This window comes from Poecile atricapillus, chromosome 24, assembly GCF_030490865.1.
Source record: "Poecile atricapillus isolate bPoeAtr1 chromosome 24, bPoeAtr1.hap1, whole genome shotgun sequence".
Lineage (NCBI taxonomy): Eukaryota > Metazoa > Chordata > Aves > Passeriformes > Paridae > Poecile > Poecile atricapillus.
Genome location: NC_081272.1, coordinates 2,558,530 through 2,573,792, shown reverse-complemented (window position 1 = coordinate 2,573,792; position 15,263 = coordinate 2,558,530). Strand labels below are relative to the sequence as shown.

At 49.4% G+C, this 15,263-nt stretch overlaps 1 protein-coding gene across 3 annotated transcripts; it reads right to left on the bottom strand.

Moving 5' to 3' along the window:
• Nucleotides 1-86: 86 nt before the first annotated feature.
• Nucleotides 87-15,014, bottom strand: INPP5B (inositol polyphosphate-5-phosphatase B). Of its 3 annotated transcripts, XM_058856578.1 has the most exons (22): nt 14,535-15,014; nt 13,726-13,805; nt 13,291-13,388; nt 12,886-12,915; nt 12,289-12,399; nt 9,538-9,631; nt 8,436-8,606; nt 7,642-7,743; nt 7,144-7,258; nt 6,441-6,557; nt 5,942-6,129; nt 5,341-5,452; nt 5,070-5,179; nt 4,072-4,207; nt 3,479-3,589; nt 2,684-2,846; nt 2,300-2,535; nt 2,005-2,118; nt 1,564-1,648; nt 1,137-1,264; nt 776-887; nt 87-517 (listed from the first exon to the last, which is right to left on the bottom strand). In XM_058856578.1, the coding sequence occupies exons 1-22, from the start codon at nt 14,589-14,591 to the stop codon at nt 393-395; spliced, it is 2,595 nt and encodes an 864-aa protein (XP_058712561.1). In that variant the 5' UTR covers nt 14,592-15,014; the 3' UTR covers nt 87-392. The 3 variants fall into 3 exon arrangements, with proteins under 3 accessions (XP_058712561.1, XP_058712562.1, XP_058712563.1); XM_058856579.1 differs by lacking the exons at nt 12,289-12,399; nt 12,886-12,915; nt 13,291-13,388; nt 13,726-13,805; nt 14,535-15,014 and adding an exon at nt 11,966-12,018; XM_058856580.1 differs by lacking the exons at nt 12,289-12,399; nt 12,886-12,915; nt 13,291-13,388; nt 13,726-13,805; nt 14,535-15,014 and adding an exon at nt 11,966-11,993 and having other exon boundaries at nt 9,538-9,628.
• Between the last annotated feature and the right edge of the window lie 249 nt (nt 15,015-15,263).

The following is a 15,263-nucleotide window of genomic DNA, read 5'->3' as shown; positions in this document are numbered from 1 at the left end:
GGGGGCTGACGGGAGGGGCGGGGCGGGAGGAGCACAGCGCCCCCTGGCGGCCCGCGCGCGCCTCACGGCCCTCAGCGACACCGGGCACAGGCGCGAAAAGATCTTTTTATTTAAATAGCAGGGACTTAAAAACTCTCGGTGTTTTAACAAGTTAAATAAAATACAGTGTAAATATCAGCTCTCTTATTTTTTAACTTGCCTACATACAGCTAATTGGGAAACTTTACGGTCTTTACAGCATCATCAGGTGTCAAATTGCCTGATCTCTGGCTTCAAAAGCAACAGATTGTATAAAATACTGTGATATCAAAAAAAAAAGCGCCGGTATAATGTACAAAAAATATTTTTACATTAATTCAATGTCTAAAAGTCAGATTAACTGCATCTGATATTCATTGTAAATAATCTTCTCTGACGAGGAACTGGTGGATAAATTGCTGAGCTTTCCTCTTCTCAGCGATGTCAGGCGTGGGATGTCCAGGAGGAGGTCGGAGTAACAAGCCACCAAACACGCTGGCTGCAGGGAAAAGCCACACGGCCACACAGTGAGAGCACAACAGCGAGGGCCATGCCACCAACCCCAGGGAAGAGTGCCCGCCTTGGGAATGGGGCAGGATAAAGCTGGGGATCCCCACACCTCCTGCTCTTCTATGGACTATTCACTTAAAATAAAAGGTTCAAAGCACTACAAGCCGTGACTGCACCCGGGTATGAAGTGTTTTGTTGCTCTAACTGTGCAGCCCCTCTGAACAGAGGGTTATTTTGCTTGCCTTACCAAGAATATTCACATCCAAATGGTTTTTCCCTGAATTCTTCAGTAGGTCTTGTAGAAATGCCATCAGATATTTAAACACATTTTTGTGGCACTCTGGTAGATTGGAGATAATCTGAGGAGGGAAAAACACCAACATTTATATTGCAGACACAGCAATGCCTTCCAGCTGCACCCGCCTGCAAAATCCCCCTGTCTGCAAGTGCCAACACCTCCTTACAACCCAGAAGCACCAGCTCCAGATCATTTCCATTAACAGAGGATTAAGTTACTGAGAGCAAAACCTGGTGACTGGTGTACCAGAGAGCAGTTTGCCTCTCCGCCTCTGGAATCGGAGCTGGTCCCTCAGGGAATCCAGCAGTACCTGGCAGCTCAGCCCGTAGTTGCTGGCACTCTCCAGACAGGAGCTGTAGAACCTGCAGCAGATGACAGGCTCGGGCAGACTCTCCAGGAAAAGCAGCAGCGCCTCTGCCACTGAGTGGTTGCTGCCCACTGATCCAAACATGGTTAAGGAACAGTTCTGAATGAACTTTTGGTTAGGTGTCCCAGAACTCTGCCTACAGCTCGCAGCTTTGGGTTAATCCCCTGGTCTTCACATGAGCTGCTGCTGGTAGCAGTTGGGCACTTGTTTAATTCATTGGCATCACCAGGACTCAGCAGAGGAAGACACAGAGCCATGAGGAAATGCAGAGCTCAGTTACACCAGGAGGAGAGACAGCAGCATAAAAACCTCTTCCAGTTTTGGCACTCTGGCATAGTGAGCCTTCCCGGGCATCAGTCTAAAAGGATACGGAAAGTATCGTCCATTCCCTTGTCCAAACAGTCTCGGATTTGCTCAAATTCACATCTGAGGCCTGGCTGCTGAAACAGGTCCTCCTGCAAAGACAACTCTTTATCAGTCCAAGGAAAATAGAAGAATTTTGGGTAAATGGAACAATGTTGTTATAATCTGCCTGGAAAGTCCCTCCAAATTGCTGGTTATCATCCAAATATCAGCACAAACAGCTCTAGGAAGGCTGTGGCACTGCAGTAAGAGCAGTGCAGGAGGGCATTGCTGATGCCTGAACATGTAGACAAGGTCACTAGCACCAAACAGTACAACCTGGGGCATCAGGACCACTTATCTCCCATGGCCTTTGGCCAAACACCAGCTTGTGGTGATTGCCATTACCAGCATCTCCTTCAAAACTTAACCTAATGCAAACATCTCATTTTGTATTTCCAGTGCCAACCTGCTGGGAAGCGTTCCGATTCAAGTGTTCCACCATCATCCACAGCTCTTTTGGGATGCACATGGGCTTTTCAGCTTGGGCAGAGTCATCACTCATGTCTACTGGCATCAAGGTCTGAGGGAGGGCAGTGTGGGCAGGAGGGAGACAAACAAAAGGTAGTTCTTATTCAGCTCAGCAAAAATACTTCACAAAGGTTATACCTGAGAATTGAGACTTCTTAATAAAAACAGACAGTCCTTAGCATCTAGTTTTAATGCTCTTGTGTGTTTGGAAGGGAATCTTGTCTTTAACTCACAAGTCTCCGAATGGATTCTGCTGACATGTCCTGGATTGGTTCCCTCATGTAACACAGTGTATGGATGGGAGACCCAAAGCAACTTGGCAAATAGTTGCCTGTTACGGATAGAAAATAATCCTTCCCTCTGACAAGATGCAGGACTAAGATATCTTCAAGTTTTTCCTCTCCAGAGTTTAAGCGAGTAGCTGTTGATTTATTAACAAACACCTCCAGCTCAACTGTGATCTCATCATCTGCCAGAAGATGATAAAAAACCCAGACTCAGTTACAACCAGCATTAAGCCTGCAAACAGGCACAACACTCTCAGAAGTGTAGAGGGAGCTATGCCAGAAGGGGACAATATCAGCTTATTAACATGAGACAAACAAGGAGGAGCTCACCTGAGGGCAAGAAGCCGTTAGTGGGATTAGCAGTCAGCCACCTCTTACAGTAGGTTACCTCATCTGGTTTGCTGATAAATTCAAACTGGCAGGGCACTTGGCCATTGCGGATCGTGAACCTCTCTACCTGCAGCTGCATGTATTTAACATCCTTAAAACAGATCTAGAAACAAATGACAGTCAACATCATCAGCCAGTTCTACCTTGCTGAGCAGCAATTCTTGTCCTATGGTTTAATTATTAAGCAGCAAGACAACTAGATTAACCCCTTGCTCCCACTCTCATCTCTTCCAGGATTGCATAGGATCACATTTGCTTACTCTGAATGTCAAAATCCTTTGTGTCAGGGGGCCCTTTAAAACAAATGCTGCCCTCAAATAACTACAATAAAATTAAGAATGAGATAGCTGTAGCCTCAAATGTCCCCTGGGCTTATCTTTATAGTCCCAACGCACAAAGCAAATGCTGGTTTGTGACCTTCTCCAGATCCTTGCAATTTTACATTTTATGTTTGAAAGCACAAATCAGAGCAAGGGTCACAAACCACCGTTTTACTTTCTCTCCTCCCACCTCAGGGAAGGACACACCCTGTGTTTCAGCCTTGGACTGTGAATGGAAATCACCAGCATCTAAATAGGAACAGAGATTCCTCGGGCTTGTAAACAGAGAGCAGCTGGAAGTCAAAATACTCTACTTTTTGGAACCAGACCCAAGGGTCTAGGATGCATCTTCTACTGCTGGGGTCTAGGGCTGCTCAGTTCCTTCAGGGAGTGCTGGCACATGATCATGCCCTACCTCTCTGCGGGACAGTGTGACCGAGGGAATGTTGGCATTCTCCAGCTTATCCAGGGAGCGGACTATTTCCTCAAAGGCTTTTCGATAGAGCTCTTCATTCACAACCTTCACCTGAAAAGGACACACATTGGACCAGCTAGCATTGACTGTGCCTCTGCAAGACAGCTGGAACACAGCTGGAAACATGGGAAGGAATTTGATTTTAGCAGCACGCTAGAGTATACAACACAGGGAATGGGCAGAGCTGCTTGGATTACTAATCTCCAAGATCTTCTCATGGTCCAACAGTAAAGGACCTTGCCATAACTAACAAGAGTCACTCAGTCAGTACTAGATCAACCATTTTTTTCCCCCTCAGAAAAAAATAAGAAGTTTGACAACACACTATGCAAAAGAACACCGACAGATACTCAGGTTAACTGCAGTATCATTTACACAGCCCTTGCCTACTATGATCAACAATCCAATCTCCATATCTGACCAGCCCACCTTTCAAACCATTGTTCTCTGGATGCCACAAAAGCAGGAGAGAGAAATCAGCACCCAGGGGATGAGGTCAGCAGAGTTACTTCATCCAGCACTGACATACCTACCCCAATATCAAACACAGAGCTCACTGGCTTGTGGTCACTGAGCTTCAGAGCCATGTGGCTGCGATAGCTCAGCTGGGCAATGTTCTGTCCTTTCCAGAGTATCCGATCACACCACGCTGGAACGCGACACTTCTCACTAAAACAGAGGGGAAAATCACCATTTCCAGGCACAGTGCAGATGCAGTAACAACACAGGGCAGAACATTGCTCACCCAGAGATCAGGGTTTCCTGCCATGGCCTGGAGCTCATTCTCTATCAAAGTGGTAATTTTAACAGTTTCTTTGCATAGATGTAAAAAGTTTGAGTGTCTACTGTAAGGTATCTGTGGCTCATGCTTTACTTCCTGCTTCTTCAAAGGTGCAAGAAACAATTAACATCCAAAGCAATTTTCAGGTATTTTTGACTATGAGAGCCATGAAAAATAAAAAGTCAGGCTCTACATTTAAAGTTTGCATTTATTGTTTTCACTGACAGCTGCACAGATTTAATTTCTGCACTTGCAGCTGAAGTTCCTGGTTTGCTAAGACTAGAGGAGCTGCTCTATGTATAGAGCATTACAGGAAGGATGGTTCTTGCAGGCTTTTGAAGAACAGCACAGTTGACTCCATGTCAACCCTGGCTGGTCTGACCTGAGCAGGTACAGGAGAGATCAGCAAAAATGAGATCCTAAAAATTTTGCTTGAGGAAAAAAACAATGAACCAGACAAAAAAAGAATCAAACTAGCTAAAAGGATTCATTAACTTTGTACACCTCTAAGAGGAAACCTGATAGGATTATTACTGGGGAAAAAAATAGCAGGAGTATCTGACAAATAGCTGTGGGAGAAAAACAATGCAAATAGTTGTAAACAGGAGATGAATTTTGGAGAGAAGGGAGAGAACCAGAAATAATCTCAGAATTGTTCTTATTTACAGCCATTAGACCTGCAATATTTTTTAGCCTTGTTTTTATTATCATCAACCATTTGTAGCATCACATCTGAGACAATCACTGTACCTTGTGTCCCAGTCATCACAGCCAGTATCATACTTGTATGTTGGCTGGAAAGAGATCTCTCCTTCTGTGAAGCCTTCAAAGGCTGCATTTGCCTTCATTTGCCTCTTCAGCTACAAAAGAAGAAAAGATGAAAACTTTAATTTTAGATAATGCCAAGCACAATTTCCATGTGGAGTAAGAGGGAGACATTGAGCACAGAAAAGGCCAAGGAGTCTTGTGGTTTGTACTGAGCACCCTCAGCACCACGTGCAGGTAGGTGAGACATCAGTACCTGGTCATACTGGCAAAGCTCTAGAAATGCTTTCTCCTCTACAAGCTGCTTCACTTTTGCCACATCCAGTTCCTCCAGACGATAGTTGAGGTCCCCCAACCATAGGATCACACTGAAAGAGAACATACAGCACAATGTGCAGAGGCCTGGAGCTGCCCAGAGTGCAGCCAGCCATGGACAACAGCTCCATTCTGCAGCTCTGGGCTCTCCCCATCACAATCCTTCTGATGAGCTGCTCTCATCAAGAATAACAACAGTGAAAACTTAAGAGAGCAGCTACCTTTTCTATTTTTGCCATTATTAATCACTGTTCTGCATGCTTGTCACTGTCCCTTAATGACTAGTGCTGTTACTATCCCACAGCTGGGGAAGTCAGTGCTTATTCCTGCCCCATCCTCACTCCAGGCTTGAGAATAAAACAAGGCTTGGGAGAGCACAAAGTGACAGAACAGTGTGGATGAGCCCTGTGCAAACCAGGGAAAGCTTTTCTGGCCCCTCAGCTGATGTTTATGCCACTGAGCCCCCCTCCTCACCCCCCAGCACATTCCCAGAGCTCTCCTTTGCACATGCCATGATTCCCACAGCCAGATGGGAAGCGTACTCGTGTTTGCCAATAGTGAGAGGGGGCAAATTTGGATCTGACTGGCAGAACTGCATCCGAGAGCAGATGTCTTTGAAGTCCTGGTTCCTCCGCTCGTATTCCTCCGTGTGAGCTGCGAGGTGAGAATTCACAATGCACATGCTGGTGTTATGGAATTTAAACCTGATGGCAACGCCACCTTTGTTACCCTGAAAGAGAAAGACAAAGACATTGGTCAGAAGCTTCTACACTGCAGATGAGTTACTAGCAGTGGACAAGCCAGAAGACTTTGACACAGATTGTTTCATTCCAGAGAAAAAGAATCCTAATTAGTGATTGCTGCTTTGAACATTGGTGAGCACCTGGCAGTTCCCTCTTGCTATGCCCTGAGCTGGCATGGGGACAGGACTATCTGCTTCTAGAGGCAGCCACAGCCCTTAGCTGGAGGAATAACCATTGCATCCAAGGAGGGTAGCTCTTCCAAATCTCACCCCTTCTCATGCATGGTTGCCATTCTTACCATCCTCCCCATGATTCCAGTTCCCACAGTCTCAACTTCCACCTCAGAGATGTTCAAAGCAAGTTCTGCCTTCACATACAACAGGAGCATGATCCCCACCAGGCGCACAAGTTTCACCTGGAAAACAGACCCTGGTCCATTCAATGCTGTAATGGAAGAGGTTTGCTGAGAGAAGGCACATCCATCTATAACATGAGTCACCAAAAAGAAAGTTTCAGGATCATTCAGTGCACCAGCAGGGCTCACAGTGCACAGGCCCCCAGCAGCACAGCCCAGGAAGGAGCTGGGGGCAACATCAGTAAACTAAGTTGAAGCCCAAAGCAAGAGCTACAGCACAGACATAAGCTCATGAAAGGAGATTTCCTTCAACAACAGAGACAAGAGATGAAGCAGACCTATGGAGCAAGAACTACAACATAAGCAGTATTCCTACCAAAATACCATCATAATTAATTCCACCATACATTGTAGGCAGACAGGGAAGAAGGTACAAAACTTCCTATTCTCCTTCCCCAGGACAGCAGGAGCTCCCTTTAAATGGGGAAGCCTGGCTCTGTTTCCATCCTGCCCCTGCCTCAGCACACTGCCTACAGAACCTGCACAGCCTCTGAAGACACAGCTATTGAGAACAAGAGAAAGCAAAGGGAAAAGAGCCAAGTGGAAAATGATTCCACACTCAAACCTCCTCAAAAGCCACATTTACCTTTGCATATTTGGCATCTGGGTGAAGACTATCAGTTACAGCTTTAAACCATTCTTCTTCCTTCGGTGTGTCATTGAAAAAGAAGGCTTCTTTAGTCAGATCAAGCTCCTGGAAACTGTGTTAGAGGAAGGAACCCATGCACTTGTTTATAACTCTCCAACCCCCTCTCTGGGAAAGAACTAAATCAGCTAATACTCATTAAATTAATAACTGAAATTTATAACTGAAAACTCAATTTCAGTGTTCATAGATGTATGTTAAATGTAAAGCTAAATTACTGTCATTGTTACATCAAATGGCATTAAGGATTTTGTCAGACTGAGAGGCCAAACCCTACCAGACCAACAACCCTTACCGGCTGTGGACACACCCACCCTGGAGCTGTGCAATGCACTACACCAGTGCCAACATTCCTGTGGTGTCCTGGCTGAACTCCTCTGCTGATAGATCCACCAGCACAGCCCAGCTTTGTGAGGATGGGCAGGGACAGGCACTCACCCCACGCAGTAAATGTCTGGAGGCTCAGCATCACACCTCAGCCAAGGCTGGAGGCTCTCTGTGGGAGACTGACCGTTCACGTTGTATGTCCCAACAAAAACCCTGCAAAGACAGTGACAGAATCCCTGAGCTGCCAACTGCAGAGCCCAGGAAATAGCACTGCTATTAACCAGGGAAATAATGGTCCATACAACTGACATGTTGCCACGGAAAACAAAGTTTAAATCCCTAAAATGATTTAACTACAGCTGCACCTTTACAGACACATTTTTATGGAAGGACAGATACAAAGTGTTAAAAAACAAAAATAAGGCTGTGCAGTAGCAGGTTGAAATGATAAAACCACAGAATGAGATGCATAAAACTCTACTGTGTTTCAAACACAGTAAAGTTTTGGTCCTAATTATATATTTCACTCAAGCTCTTTCTTATGAGCTTATTGGAACAACTACATGGATAAGCAGTGGACAGAAATGGAGAGGGAGAAGACTGGAGTGCACAGAGCTGGTGCATTTCCAGACACTGCCTAAAATAAGCACAGAAAAAAAGTGATTTCAAAAAGGCCATTTCCTCCACAAGAACCATGAGGTAAGTCTTGATAGAGACATGAATGAAATTCTGCTTTGCTTGTGCCTAAACATGGAAAGAAAATTGTTCTGGAAAGTATGGATCATACTTTTCTACAGAATTTACTGTTTGTGGGGATGAAAGATGAAATAATAGATGAGTTATTCTGACAACCTGTGCCAAGTTACAACCCACAACAGAAAGTTCTTCTCAGGAGTGATCATTACCTGTAGTTCTGGATGTTTGTGTAGGAGTCCTCCCTTTGTACAAGCTGAGATTTAACAATGGTATCTCTGAGCCCAAACTTTGGTTCTGATAACATTGAGGCCTTGTTCGAAGCCATGACACGAGAGGCCCGAACCTGTTCAGATCTCACTTCAGACTTGAGTTTGTTTTGCCTGCAAATGAAAGCAAAAGTGCAGATGAAGCCCAGGCTATCCCCACACCCTAACTAGCATATTTCTGCCACCAAGGCCTTAATTCACATTTTTCTGTCTGTTCACTAAAGACAGGTAACATTTGGGATAAGCCAAGAAGACTGAAAAGAGCATTTCTTAGCAGGGTTGAGATCTCCAGATAAAACCAGTTTAAGTAACTAAAATAACAAATGGTTTTCACCATCCTGGTGCAGCCTATTGATGCAGAGCAGGCCTTACTCACACCTGGAAAATGACACAAAACCTGCACATCTTCCCTGCTTACTGGAGCAAGGAGAGGGAAATCTCATCTCCCTCTGCCTCTGCTCAGCCCTTCTGACCTCAGCCAGAGAATGAAGAACTGTGTTTGTTTATAAACCCTTCTGGTGGAAATCTTCCAGCTCTGCCCACAGTGGGTGGAGGTAAAGGTGGCTTTACTTTGTGTCTCCTGGCTCTGCAGACTCCTTTTGCAAAGGAACAATGCCACAGCTTGGGAATTCCCACCAGCAATTGGATGGTATAAATTTAAGGTCAGCAACCTGCATACCAGTGCCAAGGACAGCACATGGACAGACTCAGAATGCTTTGCATCAGGGTCCACAAAGTCCTGGGAACTGGAAAATGAAACTGTAACATTTTAAGAGTGTATCTATGAGAGACACAGTGGCTCTAAGCCAAAACTCTCTGAATTCAAAATAAACTACCTTAGCAAGTCCTGTCCCACTAAACAGCCAAAATATGCCCAAACAGGGGACTGGAAGGATTGTCTCTGAGGGAGTGGGATGAAATTTCTGTTAATGTTTTGACAACATGCTTATGCTGAACTTTGTTTTCTCTTAATTAGAACCTCCAGATTCTCATCTCAAAAAATTGCCAGCTTCTGCTCTAGACCCCCCCACCTCTATGCACTGACCTGGGAGTGCTTCTATCAGTGCTGTCATGGCTACAGCTCTGACTAACTGCAGCTTTTTTTCCATTTTGTTCGACCCCTTCAGAGCCAACTGCTTCTGGAAAAGAAAAAAAAAACAACAAACCAACAACAAAAAGTTTCACTTTAAATACAAAGTGTTCTTCAATTTATCAACATGCTTATGTAAACACTGGCAAAAATCTGTGGGCAGAAAATAATTTAGATTTGTGTGGAAAAACAAAGTACCCCACAGTCTCTCTTTCAGCTATCTGACAGATTCAGCTTACTCTGACCCAACTGTTCTGTGATGCTGCAGCTTCCCCTGCAGAAGAAGAAATGACAGGAGCCACAGAGAGCAGCAGAATTCTGTCCTCTGTGGGAGCACCTGCTGCTGGCTCTCCTTTACAGCTAAGCTGAAGCAGGACTTAGCAGCACAAAATCCAGGGCTTTACCCCAGGAATCTGAAACATTTATGTTAATAGCTGATTTTTCCTTTCTGAAGCAAGACAGGAAGTACAAAGGGGAGGGGGGGGGGAGGGGAAAACAAACAAACCCCACAGTACCATTTAAAGGGTTTCTACCTACCTGCAAATACCCAGCAAGGCACCTCGAGGGCCATAAAGAGTCACAGACCCACTGAACCCCAGCAGAAACATCTGCCTCAATGCAAGCTGCACATTCCTAAAACACTAACAGGGCTGCTACAAATCAAACTAACCACAGGACTGACACTAAACACATCACACTGCCTTAGCAAAATTTGACCAGTCTTTCAGCATTTTGTTTCAGTTACAATATTCTGCTCCTACAAGTTGCAAAATAACAGTTAAAAAAGAGGATTCTGGGGGAGGTTCCTGTGTTTAAGATGCAAAACCAGAAATTTTAAAATCATGATCCTTAGCACACAAATCTAATGATGATGATGTAGAAATATTAAGACTGTTGGGTTCTAGGCATTCAGCTGAGCCTCTCCTCCAGTGAACACAACCCAGAAAAAATTAAGTTGTTATTGCTGTCACAGAACATTCTGCAGAACAAGAGCACAAAACAGAAATAGAACTTGCAGCGCTTCACCCAGGCCCTCAGGATACAAACCAGATAGCAAGAAGTGGCCAAATTCTCAGCCTGGAAAACCTCCTCTGCCCAAGAGCCTTCTGAGAATAGACAGTGTAAGAGGATTTATCAGAGCTTGGATGCAGAAGAGCACATGACTGCAGATCACACAGCTCAAGTGAAGCAGAATTGACCAGGAGCACACAGAGATGCAATGGGAAGTGTGGGCCTAGGGACCTGGGACACAGCAGTTTCTCCATTTAGAACTTAATTACTACTCCTTGGATCTCTGCAAGCTCTCCCAATAACAACCATGCAACATCCCTTGAGAGTGAGTGATGGGAACCAACCTGAACCTTTGCCTCAATGGACAATGGTTACTTTTGTGCCAAGAAAAAAGCAGATTTCCAGGCTTTATTACCAACATGGGCCCATACCACTCGCCAGTATGCACAAGGCGTTATTGCAGAATGCAAAGATGTGTGAGCCTGCTGCTGGCACAACTGCTACCTGATCCACAGATCACTCCCTGCATTCTAACCTCATGGGCAGAAATCAGTTTTAGGTAGGATTCTCCTAAGAAAGAGATTAGCTTTGGAAAAGGGCTGTTTCCTTTAGATAAATTTATATCTAGCCACAGATTTCTGTAGTCAGAGGGATCTATATGGTAGCACTGTGAAGTGCAATAATGACCCTGTCTGATAATTGAACTGAGCACAGAAATACAGAGCAACATGCAGAGATTACAGGAGATCTCAATTGCACAGGATTTCCAGTTAAATGAGATTCAAGCAGTAATAAAGGCATCAATGTTAAAAATGTGCAGTGACATTGTAGCGCAGCAGGAAAATGTATCATATCTCCTGGATAAAACAGGATTCATGCTTAGCGTCCAAAGGGGAGAATTAAATTAGGTTTCATGCAACGAGAGCATGATATCCGGCCTAAAGGATACAGCAAAATGCCATCAGTCAGGTTTTGAACCCCACACTGACTTCCAGGAATCGCTTTAGCTCTGAATCTTCTCACACTTTTGCACTCTGCCAAGCGGGGAACGCCACCGAGCGCCGGCAGCGGCGGAGCCAGCGGAGGAGGCACCGGGAGAGCGCGACCCGGGCACTCGGGACGGGCAGCGGCACCGGAGCGGCGGCGACCAGAGCCCGGCAGCGGCTCCGCGCCCGCCGCCCGCCCCGGAGCGGCCCCGAAGCGCCGCGGGAGCAGCGGAAGCCGCGACGGAGCTGCCCCTCCGCCTCCCGGCCCCGGCCGAGCCGCGGAGCTCCGGGCGGGCGCTCAGCCCTGCCCCGGCCTCGCCTCCCCGGACAGGCTCCGGCCGGGCAGCGCGGCCCCCCCGCCCACCCCGGCGGGTCCCCGCGCTCACCTCGGCGGGACATCGCCGCAGCTCGGCCACCCCGGCCCCGGCCCGGCCCCAGCGCCCGCCCCGGCCCGCCCCGGCCCGCCCCCGGGAGCCGCACCCCGCGCCCGGCCGGCCTCGGGCCCGCCGAGCAGCCGCTGCCTGCGGCACGGAGCAGCCGCCTCTGCCCCCGGAACGCGGGCGGTCGCTGCCGAGCTGCCTGGCGGGGGGGAATCGCGACCCCCGACAGCGCTGGGCGAGTTCGGGCAGGAGACGCCAAGGCGGGACAGACGAGCGGACGCAGCGCCGGAGCCGAAGGCGCCGCCACATCCGCACCGTGGAGCTCCTACCTGGGCTGCACCTGCTGACCTCCTGCAGGAACGTGCGCGTGTGGGAGCCGAAGGGCAGCTGCACTGTCAGTCGATCCTCCGCTGAGCTGATCTGGACGGTCACGTCCGAGCCTGAGGACATCGGGAGAAAGAGCTAAGAAAGAGCTCCTGTGGGCTGTGGTGACAAGCCGTCACAAACTGAGCGTTTCTCCGCTCTACAGAGGCGGGTGTGCACATGCACGCAGCCTTTGGCAACATCTCCCCATGCCTTCTTACCATGTTTCTTTCCAAAATTTTACATGAGAATGCCGCTTAAAATATAAAAATCATCTTTTATAAAAAAATTTATTCTGCTCGTGCAGGGACAATAATCTTCCAGTAGCAGTTTAAAAACATATGGCAAATTAGTTCCCTCGGTTGAGTGGGGCTGGCGATGCTCATTAGCAGCAGCTAACAATGGCCAGCAGCATGGCAACTTCCCCAGGAGCCGCAGGGCACAACTCCTCCCCAGTCAGCTCCCCCGGGGCCAAGAACCCCCCACTCCTGCCCCACTGCACGCAGCTGGCCCAGGGCCCAGAGCATCTCTAATGCAAGCACCAAAGCAACCTCAGAACTCACCAATGACGTGAAGGTCACTGTCGAGTACAACTGCAAAGGTAAGACAAAGTTCAGTTAAAAGTTAAGCAACAGATTTGCAGATCACACTGATATTTTGAGATTAGTGAGCTTGGCAACTTCTCCATTCTCCGAACATTCCCTGCAGGAACAGAGGCAGGCAGAAAAAACCTGCTGGGCAGGGGCAGTGGCTGGGGCCTGATGGGACATGGGTACTCTGGTCCTCACATGGCCCTGCCAGAGATGCCGTGTGATGCACAGATTTCACCAAGAATAACAAACAGTTGAAAAAATGTGAAGGCAGAATAGATTGCAAATTTCAGGAAGCAGAAGAGCAGAATATGGACTCCAAACCCCTTCATCCCGTTCTTTGGAACTGGCCACTGAGCCACCACAGTGCGTCAGTACCTTCTTCCACTGCAAACCCATCTGTGATGGGGATGACTCTCTCCAGCCAGACATCCTCTGCTGTGATAGCCATCCGCCGGTGAGTGTACACATAGATCCTGCAAGCACAGAGCAGACATGGAGGCAGCTCCTCAGTTCTGGCACACAGACCCCATCCCAGCCAGCAGCACCTCATGCAAATCCCAAAGTAACTCCTCAGCCCACCCACCTGCTCACCCCATCACCTAAACAAGTGTTCACAGTACTGCCAGAGCAGAGCAGCTCACGGGCCTGGGGCTCCTCACTGAGCACCCATCACACCACGGCCCTACAGCACCCCGGTGGAAAGCCCTTGCCATGGGAGGGGGTTCCCGGGTGGCCGTCGAGGCTCGTGAGGGACCCGCAGAGTTCTCTGGGGCTCTCCCCGCCCGCCCCGCGCTGCGGTCCGGCACCCACGCGTGCTGCCCGCGGCTCTCCACCAGGCCCAGCAGCCGGCTCTCCACAGTGTCCCCCGACGCCAGGAGGCCCTGCACCGCCTGCAGCCGCGGTCAAGGAACCGCACCAGCGGAGGGGAGAGCGGAGCGAGGATCGGTGTGGGGATCGACGGGAGGGAGCAGCGGGAACAAACCGCAGGGGACGGGGACATCCCAGAGCCGGGAGTGACGGGGACAGCCCGGAGCCGGGAGTGACGGGGACATCCCGGAGCCGGGAGTGACGGGGACAGCCCGGAGCTGGGAACGACGGGGACATCCCGGAGCCGGGAGTGACGGGGACAGCCCGGAGCTGGGAACGACGGGGACATCCCGGAGCCGGGAGTGACGGGGACATCCCGGAGCTGGGAACGACGGGGACAGCCCGGAGCTGGGAGTGACGGGGACAGCCCGGAGCCGGGAGTGACGGGGACATCCCGGAGCTGGGAACGACGGGGACATCCCGGAGCTGGGAACGACTGGGACAGCCAGGAGCTGGGAACGACGGAAACAGCCCGGAGCTAGGAACGATGAAAACAGCCCGGAGCTGGGAACGACGGAAACAGCCCGGAGCTGGGAACGACGGAAACAGCCCGGAGCTGGGAGTGACGGGGACAGCCAGGAGCTGGGAGTGACGGGGACAGCCCGGAGCTGGGAACGACGGAAACAGCCCGGAGCCGGGAACGACGGAAACAGCCCGGAGCTGGGAACGACGGAAACAGCCCGGAGCTGGGAGTGACGGGGACATCCCGGGGCTGGGAACGCGGCAGCACCGAGACACCGATCAAAGGATACGATCCGGCAGGTCGCCCCCGCCGCTAGGCTCTCCTGGATGGCGACCGACTGGTCCATCTCCGCCCCGCTGCCCGGGACCCGGAGGCTCTCCCGGCGGCGGCTGCGCTCTCAGCGCGGCTCCCCCCACCGGGGCCGCTCCGTTATCGCCCCGCTCCGGGAGCCGCCGGAAATAACGGGGCTGCTCCGGGATGCGGCGGTGGGAGCGCTGTGGCCCGGCACGGCCCAGCGGATAATGCACGCAGGGATGAGAAGGACGGGGGAGGCACGGCACGGCCCTGCCAGAACCCCGCGCCTCCGGCCGGCCCCTCCCGGAAGGAAGGGGAGACTGAGAGGGGGAACCTCTCGGGTCGGCAGATACGGAAAAGGATCATTTCCATGGAAAATCGCGAGATGCTCTTATTTTCAGTAGCGCCTTGAATTATTTTTTTGGTTGAATTTCAAGATGACCCAGCGCAGGAGCCGGGCTATTCTTCAAATAAATGAATGCGAAGTGTGGGAGTGAATGCTGTAAAATATCACCAGAGCCTTCTGCACTGTAGAGACGGGGTTTGGGCTAAATCAGCTACTTCCACAGATATACGAGATATAGGTCGAAAGACAGGGAAAACTCGAGTGGTTTTGGTCAGGGACAGCTCTGAAACACTTCCCAGTTCCTCTCTGCTCACCAATGGGCAAGAGAACAGTCTGAAAACGCTACTCTAAGCACCAAACCTTACAAGAATTGTGCTT